Source organism: Pelodiscus sinensis, chromosome 4 (genome assembly GCF_052426305.1).
Source record: "Pelodiscus sinensis isolate ZL-2025 chromosome 4, ASM5242630v1, whole genome shotgun sequence".
Taxonomy (NCBI): Eukaryota; Metazoa; Chordata; order Testudines; family Trionychidae; genus Pelodiscus; species Pelodiscus sinensis.
The window spans coordinates 71,287,297-71,305,322 of NC_143055.1; the positions used below are offsets into that span (position 1 = coordinate 71,287,297).

The window sequence follows — 18,026 nt, forward strand, 5'->3', positions numbered from 1 at the left end:
AGGAAGGATTCAGTATGCAGGCTGCCCCAGAGAGAGAGGACCATCCCAGCCCACTCTCACCACAGCAACTTGAGGCATGGTGAGAAGCGTCTGTCCATGGCTGCTGCAGCTCTAGCAGGCACAGATGGGGGAGGGCTGAATGTCCTGTGGCTGGGTCAGATCCAGGTTCATCTGCCCCATGTTCCCCAGCCATAGTGAGGAATGCAGCAAACTTGCGCTTTTCCCTCACTTCCTGATGAAGGGAAATAGCCAGCAATGTTCCCATATGCATTGGGGGGAAGGGGGGAGAGGGGGGGAAGCTTCAGCTCCCCCCCACTCCTGTACTAAAGGGAACATGGGTAGTGGGAGGCTTGCAGCTGGGGCAGTTCTGGATGGGTGTGTGTATGCCTCCTGCCAGCCCTTTTTACTTGCCTGGTGATTCCATCTCTTTTCTGTATGGTTTTATGAGAAGCAATCCTTTTCAGTGCACATCCCTTTGTCCTGGCACAACCAAACCCTTACCTTGCTTTAAGTTATGATGAGAGCCAAATTTGGTGGCTAACTTACTGTTAGGAGAGGCCACTAAATTACTGTTTGGAGGGGTCTGTGACCAGACAGACAGAAGATAGAGAAAATTTCTCAAATATATAGTAGATATAAAGTAATATTTATATATAGGCAACAATTAGACACTTATAAAGAAGTACAGTATGAAACAGTGCTGTTGGGAGTTCTCCAGAGCTCTTTTTAAGCTCCATAATATGCATAGTCTATCCATGGCCCCATGAAGTCAATGAGACCTCTTCATCAGCTTCCTCCTGCTCTGGTTACAGTAGCCATCTACAGCACCAGGAGCATGCTGGTCAGGGAGTTACTCTGTGACCATGGGGCCTACTGTCATTCCTCCCTTGTCTCACACATCAGGGCAGAGTTCCTATGGACTGCATCCATTGGTTCCCTAGACAGCTTTGAGGAGACGTGTGCACTGTCTGGGGTTCTCTTCTCCGTGTCTGCCTCAGGATCCCTAATTTTGAACCTGTGATCTCCACTGCCAACCCTGTTATTCTTTAGTTGCTCCCTGTACTCATTTGGATCTTGGGTCCATGGTTCCTCCCACAAGATGCCCGCTTGCCTCCTGGAGCTTCCAATAAGATGGAACTGTGAGCATAGATGTGTACCTGGTACGATTCACCTTTCTTCCTGACACTTCCCCGTTCTGTGGCATGAAGGAGACCCTGGTGTACATCTATTGTGGGTGTGCCAGCCTACAGCTGCTTTTCTGGCTCCTCCAGAACCATTTCCTAAGGTTATGGTGGCACTTTTCTCTGCGCCTCCTTATTTATGCACACTCCATCTGTGGCCCCACAAAGTCATGAGACCTCCTCATCAGCTTCTGGCATTGGCCAAGGTGATCATCTACCCTATCAAGACGAGGATGCTGGATAGGGAGGTGCTCTGCAACTGTGGGGCTTATTTCCATGCCTCTCTTAGCTCATGTATCTGAGCAGACTTCCTCTGGGCCTTGTCCAGTGGCTCTCTCAGGTTACCTTTGCAGAGCATTAGGTGCTGTCTGGGGTTCTCTGCTCAGTGTCTTCTTTTGATTCCTTGCTTTTTAAATGTAGTAAAAGGTAGAGGCTCAATGGGGGCTGCCAGCTAACCCTGCTGAGGCTCTGCAGTTTCCCCGTTATAGACTAATCAGGTAGTTGATGGAAATTCCATTGACTACTCAAGTAGCTGATTAAACGCAATTTAACATCCTTAATGCTGAGCTCTCAGTTCTACCAGCACTGCTGCAGCAGCCTATGGTCCCGTCACTGGGGCTTCCAGCCCACCATCACTGACCAAAGCCCTGCCAGGGCTGACCTGGGGTTCCCACCTCTGCCAGACCGGCTGTTGCAGCCAGAAGTCCTGCCACTGGGGCTCCCAACCCCACCACAGCTGAATGCTGCTCTACTGCGGGGGCTCCTGGAGTCTGCTGGTAGTCTAGCCACCCTGCCGCCAGCTCAGCCGGACTCCTGCGGCAGGGTTCCGGCTGACTGTCCTCCTCCAGCCAGCCCAATTCCTGCCTCTGCCCCTCCATCAGGACTGTCTGGTCCAGCAACATCTTTGGTCCTCTTGGACAATGGATATTGCCAGACCAGAGAGTCCCAGTTTAGAGATGTTCAGCATGTACAAAAGTACATGTAGATTTCTGTCAATGTATCTATTACTTTTGACCCAATTATAAAAGTTCATGATTTAAAATTGTAATGCTAAACATATTTAGAAGTTTAAGGTGGAATAATTCCTAAAACACAAACAAAATGAATGTAGCCTCTAGCATGAAGGCATCTTTCTCCTCTGTGTCTTCCTGATAACATTATTTATTGTCCTTGTTTCTCTTCTTCCCCTTGTCTTATGGCATAATATTTTAAGGTTTGATTCTGTAAAGAGTTGAGTACCAATTTGGAATGGCTGGGAACTTCTTAATTCAGTGAGAATTGAGCATATTTTAAGAAAAAGCACTCAAACTCTTTACAAAATCAGGAAGTTTGTAAATAAAATTGACACTCCACGAGGTACCATCACAATGTAAACACCATGTTGTTTGGCAGATTTCTTCAGCACAAAGAACATGCATTTAAAAAAAAAACAGAAAGAATATAAGATCTGTTTAGTAATTTCTTGCATCAGATATTTCTCCAGTTTTATATACAAACTGTATTATGATATACAAACTGTATTATGGATAGTGCACCACATTAATGAAGAAAAATGGAAATTGTGAAAAAAATCTTATTTGGATATGAAGATAGTCTCTATTCTGAGCACAGATTCAGAAGCAGGCATTTTTAGATTCTCATTTAATGAAAATCTCAATTGACCTATTGTTGCATTCAAAAAGTGAGAGCGAATGAAGGAATTCAAATTTTAATTTTTTCCCTTTTTTCTACTTCTTCAGAAATGTAACTTTTTAACCATATTCAGCATGGATTAATTTTAACTGTAGCCTACTTTGAACAATAACTTTGAACAATAGCAGAAGATAAATAAAAAAACCCATATTTTTAGTTTGTACAGTACCTGAGCAAGGTTCATAAGTGTGTCTCTGAAATGGCCCGAAGTCTCAGAATAAATGTCTTGTTGAAGATCATTGTTATATTCTGGAGTGCAAACCACAACAAACTTGTTTTAAACATGTAATTTGGAGAACATACAAACATTCTCAGAATATGTTAAAGATTTTCAAACAGCGGTGAATAACTAGAATAAAAATATATTCAGTATATTGACATTTGTCAATTTTTAACACTTTTCATTCTGCAATTAGCAATAAATGGGACTAATCATGTGAGACAGATTTTAAAAAGGGATTTTCACAAGAGTTCAAGCAGCTTAGGCACCTAATTCACCACACTTACTTATGCACTTTTGAAAATCCCATGAAGTGCCTATCTGCATCTTTAGATACCTAAACGCTTAAAATCTGGTCTGTAGTCCCCACTGCTAGCAGGAACATCAGTAACTTTAATAGGGTGTTATCTAAATAATGATTGTCTATTCAGGCCTATGATCCCAATTAGCATAAGATTGTTGAAATAGCTCTAAGATAGAGAACATACAAATAACCCCTCCAAAACACACCCACCCACCCACCCCTCATTTTCTTTGATCTTCCTCCAAAAGTTATAGTTCAAAAATAACAGTCTATGTGCTAAAAGACATTTCGAAGATCACAGAATCCTGTATGTCAGAATTGCATCCTTGCTACCAAATACTTAAATAAAATAAAATAAAATAAAATAAAATAATACGCATTAAGTAGGCTTCTTTCATTTGGAATATCTCCCCATTAGATCTTGAGGCTAATATATCAATTAGACAGTTCTCTTCCATGTCTGCTCCCTGCAAGAAAAAACATTTCAAACAAGTATGGTCATTACTTGTAGAGATAATGATTTTCAGTACACTGCATTATATTTGTCAAGGACAGTGAAAGAATGCAAGTCTCTGTTAGAGAAGTTCATGGTTTATTTCACGAGGATTAACGGTAGTTCGAACTAGGCTTCCTAGTTCAAATTACCTAGTTCGAGCCCCGTGTAGCCGCGCTACACGGGATTCAAACTAGCGGGGATTTAAAAATGGCGGCTCCCCACTTATGCAAATGAAGCCCGGGAAATTCAAATCCTGGGCTTCATTTGCAATTTTGGTATGCCTACATTACCCTCCTATTTCGAATTAGGAGGGTAGTGTAGACATACCCATTGGAATTACAGTTCATCCACAAATTCAATTCACATGCTAATGGACTCAATCGTGATGAAAGTTGGTTGGGACACTACCAACTTAACAGCCATTGAAGATGCAAACAGCTCAGAAGGATACTATCTATTAACTTTGATTCTTATCTGCTTCATTTTAATTACCCAATCTTCAGATATTTACTGATTCCCTCTGCTCTCTATTCCCACTCCCCTTTCCTTATTCTTCCCTCCCCCTTTCTCTTCCCCTCTCCTATTTATTTTGGGTATGCACATCCTAAACTCATAACTCCAGTCATCTGAAGAAGTGGGCTGTGCCAACGAAAGCTCGTGATATCATCCACATGTTTTGTTAGTCTATAAAGTGCTACCAGACCATTTGTTGTTGTTTTTTCTAATATTGGATGTTTCTTCTCTCTCACTAAACTGAGAAATTCCCTTTTAACAGTTTATCATTCAGTTTTATGTAAAATCCTCTATGAAGCTGAGGGAGTTACTGAAAGCAGTGCCTAAGAGCAATAGTCTAAGTATTTTTCAGTCATACAAGTACCTTCATGGCGTGCCAGAGCTCATGGGCATCATAGGATGCAGGTGGATACATCAGGTCTACCATAACGTCTTTGAAATGATGAGAGAGATTCTCTTTCAGGTCCATAATCAAATCCTTGGGAAAAAAAAGAAAGGATTATTGTAGTACTCATGCTGTGCAGTGGACTATTAATCAATGGAAGCATTAACAATAAAAACTAGCAATTTGTTAATAAAAAGATGAGTCCTGCAGGCTGAATTGTGGCTACAGTAAAGTAATAAAAACTCTCCTCAAACCTGTGTATATCTTCGTTGGTAACATGAGCAAAGTCACATAAAGAAAGATAAACAGTATAGCAATGCTTGGTTTCTGGTTAATTAGAACCTAGGTGCAAAAAACACCAATGTTTACAAAATGGAAAAGACTGATGCAGATAAGGAAAGAGAAAATTTTAAAAGGGTCTTCAATCTGCTTTGAAACTTTCTCCCTCAACATATGCAAATATTTATGAACCCAGACCCTCATTTCTATTTTGACAAATCAGCATTTTCTGATTAAAATAAATCTTTCCTTCAAAATTCCTTTAGTCATATATCTGTGCTTATTTTTCCTATTCTCCAGCAACCTTCCTCTTCTACACTTTGTGAATATTAGTATTACAGTAGACTTCCAATAATCCAGAACCTTTGGGACCTCGGTGGTGCCGGATTATAGGATATGCCGGTCTATCAGGAGGTACTATAAACTGGTTCTATATATACTATATACATTATATACTGTATATAAAGTGTTCTTAACCATTTTTATTGTACATACTGTATACAGTATACTGTGATGTTTTAGTTTTTTTACCCTTTTTTACCCTTTTCGCTCGGGTCAGCTGCTGCCGCTGTTGCCTTGTGACTCATTTTTTGCCAAAGCTCACTCACTAGGTTCTTGCCATTTTGATGCTGGACTATCAGGAGTGCCGTACAATTGGATGCCGGACTATTGGAGTTTTACTGTATTTAGTAAATTTGTCCACTTACATTCATCACATTTGGCTACCAGCATACAGTTCCTGTTAAATTTAATTATACTTATGGTAAGCTTTAAGTAGCAAATTTTAATTTTAATAATGCACATGGAGCTGTGATATACATTGGAAAATAAAAACATTTCTGCCTATTGTGAAATATCCATGGTTATACTTCTTGGGGCATAACCTCAGTTAAGAATCTTCCCCATTGAAACTACTTATAAAGTTTGCAGATGATACTAAGATGATAGGGAGTTCCAAGTGCTTTGGAGGATAGGATTATAATTCAAAATTTTCTAGACAAACTGGAGAAATGATCTGAGGAAAAGGGATGAAATTCAGTAAGGACAAATGCAAAGTATTCTGTTTAGGATGGAACAATGAGTATTACACATACAAAATGGGACATGGTTGCCTAGGAAACATCCTATTCCTCTGATCAGCTCTTTGATGTAGAATCAGCTCTATTCAGACTATTCCTACTGGATCAGGCTTTGCAGATGAGATGGGCAGGAGATCATTTATTTCCTCCTAGTCTGAGGATCAAACTTGGATTTATGCCTGAGATAGGCCAAGATGTCTGCCTATGGCAGAAGATTTGACATGTAGGGAGTTTTTACATATAGGCAGTGATCTTTGCCTCCAACTGAGTGAGGGTTCTGTGGGTTGCAATAGTGCCTAAATCTTGAAATCAGTGGAAGTTGGGAGTCTAAATGCCCTGGAGGACCTGGCCAAGAGTCCTAATGACTAGAGCTTGGATTTGAATTATTGATCAAATGGATTCCAATCCCATAAACCAGTCAATCCCCCCAATGTATATCTTATTTCAGTTCCAAGATAGAAACTCTGCTTTTGATGGACTAAACCAAAACTACTAAGAGTGTTTCTTTCAATGCAGCTTGACTTAAATGCTTTGTGCATTGGTGAAGATTTTTGTTACTAAGGGATCCTTAGGGATGGTGGGAAAATTATAACTGAAAATATGAACACAGTTAATTCAAAAGCCTCTCTATCTGTCAGAAGGAGAATAATTAAAGATAACTATAGGATATCTAAGTATAATCACTTTGGTAAACAGAAGCAATGATGAAGGAGACATACAAATTAAAAATGAATTTATGATGAAGAAGCAATATGTAATCTTCCTTGAACGTGCATTAGACACATTTGACAACTACTAAATCACACATTGAATTGAAATTAATTCATTAAGATATTTTACTGCTGAAAGTATACTTGTGGGAATATGTATTAATAATACAAATGGAGACTAATTAAAAATTACCCCCTGCAAATCAAAACCACAGAAGAATGATGAGAGAGGCATGTAGTCTAGACGTACCCTAAGAGGCAATGGATGATCTAAAGTTCAGGGAACTTGCATTTAAGTTACTGGACTTATTTCTATCATGGCTGAGGAGAAATCTGCTCAGTTTAATCAGAGCATTTTTCATTAGTAGTGTATTTTTATAAATAAGAAAATCTGACTCTGGCATTGCCCTTTGCATCTATAGATTTCAATGCACTTCACAAAGAAAGTAAGCATTCTTATCCCCATTTTACAAATGGGGTAACGTGCCCAAATGCACCAAGCAGGTCAGTTACAGGTCTGGGCACAGAGTCAAGGTCTACTAAGGCTGAGGTCACTGGTCTATCCCCTAAGCAATATTGCCTCCTCTGACAAGTGTAAGAGAGGCTAACGTTCATGGTTGGTTTTAATACATGTGAATAGAATATTAAATTAGAATCTGACCAGGGGAAAAAGCTACTCAAGCTCCTGTCTTCTCATATTTGAAAAGTGTTTGTGTGTGAATGTATCTATATGTTGTGTTGTGTAATGTCACAAAAATTATGCCAGCTCACTTCTGGATGTGGGCAGACCTGTTCTCATATAGGTTCTAAAGCTCTTTACAAACATTATTTGCATATCACCATATCTCTGAGAGGTAACTTATTTCCAATGTAGCAATGAGGATTCAGTGGCTCAAAAAGTTTAAGTAAAATGCCCAACCTGGGGAGAGGGGAAGATAGAGGTATGAACATATGTAAGATCAGCAGAGGAACATAGTAAGTGAACTGTGGGAGAAGAAACTGCCTTCTTAGTTCTTTATGTTTAAGCAGATGTTTAACTTCAACTTTCATATAAATGATATATGATAGTCTATTGATAATTATATAAATTAAGTAGTGGTTGCACCTCCCTAAACCAGGACTCTCTCATCCGTCATCATCTGTGCTCTTGCAGGGCATGGATGTTGCTGAATGAGAAAGCCCTGGGGCAGGAGGGCCAGCAGCTGAGACCCCCATGAAAGGTAAGGCCAATGGTAGTGGGGCCAGGACCTCAGCAGCCTGGTGGTAGTAGCGGGGCCATGGTAGTGGGGCATGGGATCCCAGCATCCCAGCCAAGGCATATCGACCCAGCAATGGAGTTGTGCAGTGGCAGCCCAAGCGGGGCTGCCTGCTGGCCTGGCAGTAGGGGATTGAGTAGCAGAAGCCTGACTGGCATTAAGGCTGGGCTATGGCAGCCCAGTACGGGAAGCTTGTCTGGGGCTGTGGCAGCAGAGCTGGGGCTGTAGCAACCCAGCTGGGGCCATAGCAAGGCTGGTGTTACAGCAGTGGGGCCAGGGCTGTGTGCTGCCATGCCGGCAGTGGGGTTGGAGCAGCAGTTATGGCAGCAGGGCTGGGGCAGCTGTGTTACCTGGCCAGCAGTGGGGCTGAAGGAGCTGGCAGCAGGGAGGGATGGCAAGCTGAGGGGGCTGGTGGCAGGGGACCTTCCCTGGTCCCACAGATTTTCTCATCCGGGACTGCTCAGATCCCGAGGATGCTAGACAAGTGAGGTCCAACCTGGAACAGTCGGACAATCAGGTGGTGAAGCAGCTTCATGCTAGAGACTGGGTTCCAGAAATGACCTGAAGAAATGGTCAACAGCCATAAGTATAGGAGAGTTATAAGTGTGGACATAAGCAAAATGTTGTCATCATACCCTGCCATACATGTCCCTGTAAGCTTCTGCAATCATAAGTCTTTGTGCGTTGCAACGCTTTGTTAGAATATCAATCAACAAGTCCTTTTCACAACCTGGAAAAAAAAATAAGACAAAATGCCTAAATTAAACTTTTACTTATATTTATCATTGTTCAGTGAGCGTATGCAAGATACCACATTTTGTTCAAATCCATTTGCCGTATTTCTTGCAGAAAAAACCTCAACAGTTTAATATCAGATCAGCATTTACGAACATCAATAATATTTATCATGTTTGTATACTTTTCACTTGCTAGTGTACTACTGACAAATAGTCAAGAAATCTGTATTATCATCAGATGCATTACCATATTCTCCAGGGGAATGGATTTGAAAACATCAGTAAAATTGGATAAAGGCTTTCATCAAATGAGAGCTAAGCATTCGGGTAAAATTTACAGCTAAGGCTTGAAAGTTGAGTTTGTATGTGACAATGGTGATTAAATTGTCATTTTCATGTTATTGATCTCCTGTAATGGAATGGCTATTTATGGAGGGACCATTGGTTGTAAAATTGCTGAATAAGGTGCTCAGTTAGATAGTGTACAATAAGCTGTTGAAGGATTATTTATTAATACTGATTTCTGAATGATGCATGAGGACCAGGGGTTACTTTGTGGAAGAAGGTTCTCTATAATCATTAACTTGTGACTGGTGATTAGAGTTACCTGCTAAATTTATGCAGTCAGATGGCTGAAACTCAAAAGAAGATAAAAAACATTTTACAATTAATTCACATATTTTGGTTTTATAACCAAAAGATAACTTTAAACGATTTAATATTGTTTGGCCTTTTAATGACATTTCCAGGACAAATTTATTTTAGTTGAAGACGCAACAGATTAATTTAGCTATATGTGTAATTTAATGTATATATTAAAAACAGGAATTACTGCTGCTGAAAACATTACAAAAATGTATTTTCCTATGTAAAAAGGAACAACATGATACTAAGTTCTTGTTTCTATTTTTTGCACAGGGGAAAAGTCTTTTTTTAAGCAGAAGTTATTAAGCCAAACATTTACTATTGATAATCTTTGTCTGTGGAGGTGGCCAGGCATGGAGTGGGAGCATAAACAGTTTTGGAATTAGGTAATGAAGGTAATTTGAGAAAGGCCACATTTCAGAATCATTGCAACAAAAACCACAGGTTATTAGCTGTGGAGTGAAATGTTTCTGCTGATTTGCATTTTAGACTTAGTCTTAGACTTTTAATGGCATCAATTTATGGAATGTGATGTTTTCAGTGGTGACAATGTTTGGGCAAGCCTCACAACTTTAAACTGAGCAGTGAAATAAGTCTGATACAGCAACGAAAGAAAAGCCTTGAAAAATGAATCAATCCACTTGAAAAGCTCATGAATACAATAGTGATGCATTCTGTGTAGAAGCCAGATTCTTTGCTGCACCCAGCATCTACAAAGGCGTAGCAGAAATGAGTCACTTGCAACTTCCTGATCATAAGGCTGATCCTACACAGGTCCAAGTCCCAGAATACTTTTGGGCAGACTTTAAACCCTTCACCTATTAGGTGTTTAATTTTCAGAGGCTTTGTTCCATTAACTTCACTATGATTAATCATATGTCTAGTGGTAAATACATGCTTCAATGCTGTGTTGAACTGATGTCTCAAATTCCACTGGCAAGGCTTCCCTGCACAGGAGCCAGCTGGGGATTGGTGGCCTATAGTAACTACTTGCCAAACATCCTTCTGCCCAGGCTTGGAAGGATATGTCGTATACAAGTTCCTCACCAGCTGAGAGCCATAATGTGAGAACTCTTCACACGTGGGAAATTTAATTTTGGGGGCCAGTATGTAGAAGGAATAACAGCAGGGTAATAAATGGAATTATAAAAGTAAAAAATGGGAGAATTAGGGACACACGTAGCTCTTGTCATGTTTCTTGGTTCCTCCTCAGTCACTTTGAGCAATATTTTCATTAATATACATCTCAGCAGCAACAGTAGCAGACCCAACTGGTGCAGCAGCTGGCGAGCCAGTATCAGGAACAGCAGCAGCAGCAGCAGCTGGTGCGGGAGATCATGGACCAATGACAAACAACCAGGCAGGGCCATGTGACAGATGATCCACCTCTGGGAGGGGAAGAGGACCTGGGGCCCGGCCATAAGCTGCCGATTCATTTATCGAAGCTGGGACCCAAAGATGATCCTAAAGCCTTTTTGGTAACGTTTGCACTGGTGTCTGTGACAGCCAAGTGGCCGGAGGAGCACTGGGCCACCCTCCTAGCCCAGTTAGCTTATAGGAGTTTGTTGGCAAGGCTCTCTACCTTGGATCTCACCAAGGGGTACTGGCAGATACCCTTGGACCCTGATGCCAGAGAGAAAACAGCCTGCGCGACCCCGTTTGGCCTATGCCACTTCGTCACTATGCCCTTTGGACTCCACGGGGCCACCGCCACCTTTCAGAGTCTGCTGGACCGGATATTACAACAACACTGAATCTATATGGCAGCTTATAGAATCATAGAATCATAGAATCATAGAATAATAGGACTGGAAGGGACCTCGAGAGGTCATCGAGTCCAGCCCCCCGCCCTCAAGGCAGGATCAAGCTCCGTCTACACCATCCCTGACAGATGTCTATCTAACCTGTTCTTAAATATCTCCAGACAGGGAGATTCCACCACCTCCCTTGGCAATTTATTCCAATATTTGACCACCCTGACAGTTAGGAATTTTTTCCTAATGTCCAATCTAAACTTCCCCTGCTGCACTTTAAGCCCATTACTCCTTGTCCTGTCCTCAGAAACCAAGAGGAACAAATTTTCGCCTTCCTCCTTGTGACACCCTTTTAGATACTTGAAAACCGCTATCATGTCCCCCCTTAATCTTCTTTTTTCCAAACTAAACAAGCCCAGTTCATGAAGCCTGGCTTCATAGGTCATGTTCTCTAAACCTTTAATCATTCTTGTCGCTCTTCTCTGTACCCTTTCCAATTTCTCCACATCTTTCTTGAAATGTGGCGCCCAGAACTGGACACAGTACTCCAGCTGAGGCCTAACTAGTGCAGAATAGAGCGGCAGAATGACTTCACGAGTTTTGCTTACAACACACCTGTTGATACAACCTAGAATCATATTTGCTTTTTTTGCAACAGCATCACACTGTTGACTCATATTCAACTTGTGGTCCACTATGACCCCTAGATCCCTTTCCGCCATGCTCCTTCCTAGACAGTCGCTTCCCATCTTGTATGTATGGAACTGATTGTTCCTTCCTAAGTGGAGCACATATCCACTTACATATCATCATATTTAGTGATACATGGCTGAAGCACAAGAATCACGTGGAGGCGATACTCTGGACCCATAAGGAGGCAGGGTTGACAGCCAACCCCGAGAAATGTAAGTTCGGACAGAAAGAGGTGACGTACCTAGGCTACACGGTTGGGCGAGGATAGCTAAAACCCCTTGCTGACAAAGTAAGTGCCATACGGGACTACTCAAGACCAAGCACCAAAAGGAAGGTACTCCAATTTCTTGGGCTGGCGGGGTACTACCGCTGGTTTATGGCAAATTTTGCAGCTATAGCAGCCCCCCTGATGGATATGATGTGGAAGGGGCAACCCCAGAAAGTTAAATGGACAGAAGCCAGCTTCGGGGCTTTTCAGACGGCTGGTTAACATGCCTGTATTAGTGCAGCCAGACTTCACAAAACCTTTTGGGGCCAAACGGATGCCTCAGAGTTGGGACTGCGGGCAGTGTTGTCTCAGGAGGTTGGGGGGGCAGAGCACCCTATACTGTATGTAAGCAGAAAACTATTCCCAAGGGAGCGTAATTACGCTACCATTGCGAAAGAAGCCCTGGCTGTGAAATGGGCTATTGAAATACTACATTATTATCTTTTAGGAGACCACTTTGTCCTGGTCACAGATCATGTGCCACTCTGCTGGCTTCAATCTATGAAAGGTACAAATCCCCGGCTGATGCAATGATACGATGCGTGACAGCCTTATCGATTCGAGGTGACCCACTGACCAGGAAGAATCCACCAGAACGCAGACTGGTTATCGTGCCAGGAGGAAAGCAAGTGGAGGGTGAACTTAAGGGGGGAGGTGTGTGACGGGGCAGCAGAGCCCCGCACTTGCAGCCCTTCCCTCCTTATGGAAGACAGGCAGCAGAGCAATGTGGGGCAGAAACCGTCAGCCTGCATGACTAAGCCGGGGCAGCAGAACAGCTCAAGTCCGGTCCCCCTAAATGGGGCTGGAGAGTCCCGAGAGGAGAGGCCCAGTGCATGCTTCAGCGGTGCCACACAAGGGGCCAGCCCCTTCCGGTGTTGCCAGGCATCCGCATGCCACCCCAGTTGACAAAGCTGGCGTGCTTGGGGCTGACCGGGGAGGCGTGGACAGGCAACGTGGTACGTCCCCTGTGGGCTGTGTGCAGGGTGACGTCAGCAAGGACGCCAAAGGGCGAACTGGAGCTGAGGTGAGGGGAATAAAAGGGAGGCTAGAGGAGACACGGGAGGCGAGGTGGGGACAAAGACGAGGGAGTAGAGGAGAAAAGACAGAGAAAGGAAGAAGGATTTAAAGAGGGACTAGGACAGGAAAGGTCCAGGGTGTGGGAGACTGCGGACAAAAAGGCGTGGCGTGTCCAGGAAACTGGGAGAGAATGCCAAGAGGGGGAGGAAGCAGCCCAGGGCAGAGCTAGGGTGGTAAGCCTGTGGACTGACGAGTTAAGGGGCAGCACCCTGTCAGTCAGGTTGCAGGGGGAGGCACGGCTACCCCTCTACCTTAGGGCCCTGGGTCGGGGCTCAGAGAAAGAGCGGCCCGAGTCCCCCTTCCCCTCCTCTATTGCCTACCGCCCCAGCCAATTGGAGCAGCATCTGCGGTGACAGCCAGGGGAGTAGCCCTACGAGGCCCGACGGGGCCAATTACTTAAGGACTAGATTAACGAGTACTTTCACAAAAAGTATAATTAAAAGAGCCAGTCAATCCAAAATAAAAGGTATATAAAGGCCTTTCAAACTAAACTGCACTTTCAAATTATATTGACTCAAAACTGTTGCAGGAGAATAGGCAACTGTATACTGAACCCTTGCATAACCAAAAGGTTACAAATGGTATCCACCGAATGTTATCTGTGATCTTTGTAAAATTTTTGTGCAATATCTAGGACAAACCTTAAGAAGAGCTATCCCATCCATAGGACAGTTTGGGATGGCCTCTCCAGGCCCCTCACTTTGTGTAGGCCCTGCTGTGGCCATCCCAAGCATCCTATGGAGGGGACTATCCCCCATATTTAGTTTAGCTCGCAAAACCCAGGGCAGCCTGAAATATTACCTGGGGGGCCTGAAGCTTTGTCTGTGGAGTCGGGCTCCCATGTACTCATTGAGGTGGCGGGAGCCATGGGAAGTGAGTGATGCAGCAGTCTGCTCCATCCTGCCACCATTTCCCAGGCAGGTCACTCCATGCCCCATGCCAAGCCCCCTGGTAATCCCATGGATTGTGTCACTCTGGGGAGTGATCTTGAGGAAGGTGTGTAATGGAGGGAAGAATGTGGAGCAGGAAGAAGCAGGGCAGGGCAGAGTGATGCATGGGTGGGGTGTGGGGAAGGGATAGAGTGGGGGTGGGGCAGAATAGGGGCAGGAAAAGTCAGGCAAGCCCTGGGCCCCCATGCCTCCTAGGGATGGCTCTAACTTTTAGGCCATTTCATTACAAACGTAAATTTTTCTGCATTATTGTGGGAAAGGCATATAACTTTTTAAGGGGGAGACAGGACTAACACAACCATTACAAAGTATTATGTACTCAAAGGATGTTTAAAACCATGTACTACTAGACAAAATAGAACTTTTGATTGAGTCCTAGGAAATACTTGGGAGGAGAGGAATACAAATTGTTCATCTTAGTAGCTATTCTTCTGAAGCTGTGCTTTAAAGAGAAGTCTATTGTCTAGCTGATTAACTATTCATGGTCTCTTCAATAATCCAAATTAGCTGAAGGAGGGAATCACTAACTCATGGGAGAACTAGTTCTGAATTAAAACTGATCATCACAGGAAATTCCTGTTTGGAGGTTTTGAAGGACTCATTAGAGGGGTGTGGTCTCTAGTAGGCTTAATAGCATGCATATAAGTTCATATTTAAAATATTTTCTCTGTAAGACTTTTACTTTAAGAATAAAAGCGCTTGCTTAGAAAAACCTGAGGTAACTTCTAACTACTGGCAATTACAGTGTAATTAGTCTCTGAAGAGCAAACAGAGTGCAGATGCTGGCCATTTAGGCTGTCTGGTTTGCTGAGGGCATAATCCAGTAGAAGCTGGCAACTGTTCAACACCAACATACCCCTGTCAGAAGAGAGATGTTTGTTTTAATCAAAAACAGTTGACAGCACAGGAGCTATGATTGAATCTCCTTTCTGAATCACAGATGGGGAATATAGGTGCAGTTAACCTGAACTGTGACATGTACTGTACCCCACTCTGTTGGAGATGCAGCAGATCAGATTGCTTTTCAATTATTTTTATTTAATACCTGTACTATGGTAGCACCCAGAAGGCCCAATAAGGAGTGAGTCCCAGTGATCTCTATAATGTATATACACATAAAACATGGTGATGTATCCTGAAGAGTTCATAATTTAATTTAAGATAAAAGTGATTATAACAAATAAGATGGAAGTAGAAGAGAAAACTAGAGCAACAGCAATTTGAAAATGTATTAAATAGGCTGAGCTTAAAGTAATGGTTCCCATTCATTAATTTATTTTCAATAACTGAGAGTCCCCCAGTGGTCCTTGACTTAGGTATGATCACTTGGCAGGTGCTAGTGGGCATCACACTAGAAATGAATCAACGGGGGCCTGAAAGGCACAGTAATAACTTTAAAGTGAGTAGATTTAAAAGTTACATATTTTTTTCCTCCAAAAGATTTTACTTAAAAAACCCTTAAATTTTTCATTTCTTGAAATTCATAAAACAAATCATCCAGCCAGTAGCTGATAAAAATTGTAACCAATATAAAATGAAAACCTAAAATATTTCAAGATATCTTTAGTTGAAAATGTACTCTGGTCAAAAGTGTAATTGAAAATTCAGTATCTACCAATGTTATTTGCACATTTACCTCAGGGAGCTTGTTCTATTAAGTGAGACACAAATGGATAAAGTTAGGTAGATAAATTCGCTGAATTTGCAAGGGATGAAATATGAGCATCCACTAAACGTTTATTACATGTGTTTAGAGTGCCAATCGTCTTCTGTGAGGTAAGCTCTTTTATGAATTAGGGGCTGTTTCCTCAATAAAATTTCAGAGCATTAAAAATGGGCAAATGAGAGCAGTTTATTGCCAGATGTCATTTCTCATTAGAAACATTAAATTCATATTAGGAACATTATCATTCAGTATTTTCATTACTCAATTACTTGCTTTATATAACCCTTCCATAAATATTACTTTATGCAACTGACATGATTCTCTTTATCAGCAAGTCTATTAATGACATTGTTTTAATCATCATGTTGCATGCAATTGTAAAAATTGTTGATTCATAACAAGCTTCTCAAATGTAAAAAAAAGTGCTTAAGTGAAAGTTAGAGGTAACCCACAGAAGTTTTTGGTTGGAAACTTTAGGGATGGTTAGTATGGTGTTGGAAGAAGATAATCTTTGAGGTTCACTGGTATTATTCTGAATGAGTTCTTGATTTTTTTTGAGGTGGTACAGCTTTTATTATGTTAATTTTACTTCATAGTTTGCTTTGACAAATTTGATCTGTACTGAGAAAATAGGGCAATCAGCTAGTTAATTAAGGTGTCTGTACATGAATGCAAGAAGCCAGGGAAACAAGCAAGAAGAACTATAAGTCCCGGGATAGTAAAAGAAATGAGATTTCAATGGGGTAACTTGATAGGATGACTTGCATTATTCAAGAATGTCATGAAAGAGTTTAAACTATTCAGGAAGGACAGGCAAGGGAGAAAAAGGTGAAGGAATTGCTCCATAAGTACGAGAGCAGTATGATTGCTCAGAGCTCCAGTATAAAAGGAAGAAAAGCCTGTTGAAAATCTTTGGATTAAGTTTAGAACTATTAACTGTGGTTTGTAACCTATCATTTAAATTAGTTTTTGTACCTAATGACTGGAAGATAGCTAATATGATGCCAATATTTTAAAAGGGCTGTAACAGTGATCCTGGCAATTACAGTCCGATAAGTCTAGTGTCAATACTGGGCAAATTAGTTGAAACTAAGTAAAGAAGAAAATTGTCAGACACATAGATTAACATAATTTGTTGGAGAAACATCAGCATGGTTTCTGTAAAGAGAAATCATGCCTTACTAATCTACTAGATTTCTTTGAGGGGGTCAACAAACACGGGGAATCCAGTAGATATAATGTACTTAGATTTCCAGAAAGCCTTTGAGAAGGTCCATCACCATAGGCTCTCAAGAAAAGTAAATTGTCATGGGATAAGAGGGGAAGTCCTATCACGGATTGATAATTGGTTAAAAGACAGGAAACAAAGAGTAGGAATAAATGATAAGTTTTCAGAATAAAGAGAGGTAACTAGTGGTGTCCCCTAAGGGTCCACACTGGGACCAATCCCGTTCAACCTATTTATAAGTGATCTGGAGAAAGGGGCAAACAGTGAGGTGGCAAAATTTGCAGATGATACCAAACTGCAAAGCAGATCGTGAAGAGCTTCAGAAAGATCTCACAAAACTAAGTGATTGGGCAACAAAATGGCAAATGAAATTTAATGTTGGTAAATGTAAAGTAATGCATATTGGAAAAAATAATCCCAACTATACGTACAGTATGATGTGGAGTAATTTAGCTATAACTACTTAAGAGAGAACTTGAAGTCATTGTGGATGGCTCTATGAAAACATTCACTCAATGTGCAGCAACAGTCAAAATAGCAAACCGAATGTCAGGAATGATTAAAAAAGGGATAGAGAATAAGACAGAGAACATCTTATTGCCTCTATATAAAACCATGATACACCCACATCTTGAATATTGCATACAAATGTGGTTGCCTCATCTCAAAAAAGATATGTTGGCATTGGAAAAGGTTCAGAAAGGGCAACAAAATGAATAGGGTTTTGGAACGAGTTTCATATGAAGAGAGATTTAAAAGACTGGGACTTTTCAGCTTAGAAAAGAGGAAACTAAGGGGGGATATGATAGAGGTCTATAAAATCATGACTGGTGTGGAAAAAGTGAATAAGGAAAAGTTATTATTTACTTGTTCCCATAACATAAGAACTAGGG

The 18,026-nt window shown here is 41.6% G+C and overlaps 1 protein-coding gene and 1 long non-coding RNA gene across 5 annotated transcripts in view; one reads left to right on the forward strand and one right to left on the reverse strand.

Annotated features, from left to right (window-relative positions):
• Positions 1-18,026, forward strand: part of LOC112546253 (uncharacterized) — a 247,303-nt gene that overhangs the window by 21,852 nt on the left and 207,425 nt on the right. The gene's annotated exons all lie outside the window — the stretch shown is intronic.
• Positions 1-18,026, reverse strand: part of ANXA10 (annexin A10) — a 64,598-nt gene that overhangs the window by 13,783 nt on the left and 32,789 nt on the right. The window contains exons 3-6 of the mRNA XM_006111697.5: positions 8,751-8,845; positions 4,771-4,884; positions 3,774-3,864; positions 3,043-3,122 (exon numbers count right to left, since the gene is read on the reverse strand). Of these exons, the coding sequence (XP_006111759.2) occupies positions 3,043-3,122; positions 3,774-3,864; positions 4,771-4,884; positions 8,751-8,845 (380 nt within the window). The remainder of the gene's footprint in view (positions 1-3,042; positions 3,123-3,773; positions 3,865-4,770; positions 4,885-8,750; positions 8,846-18,026) is intronic.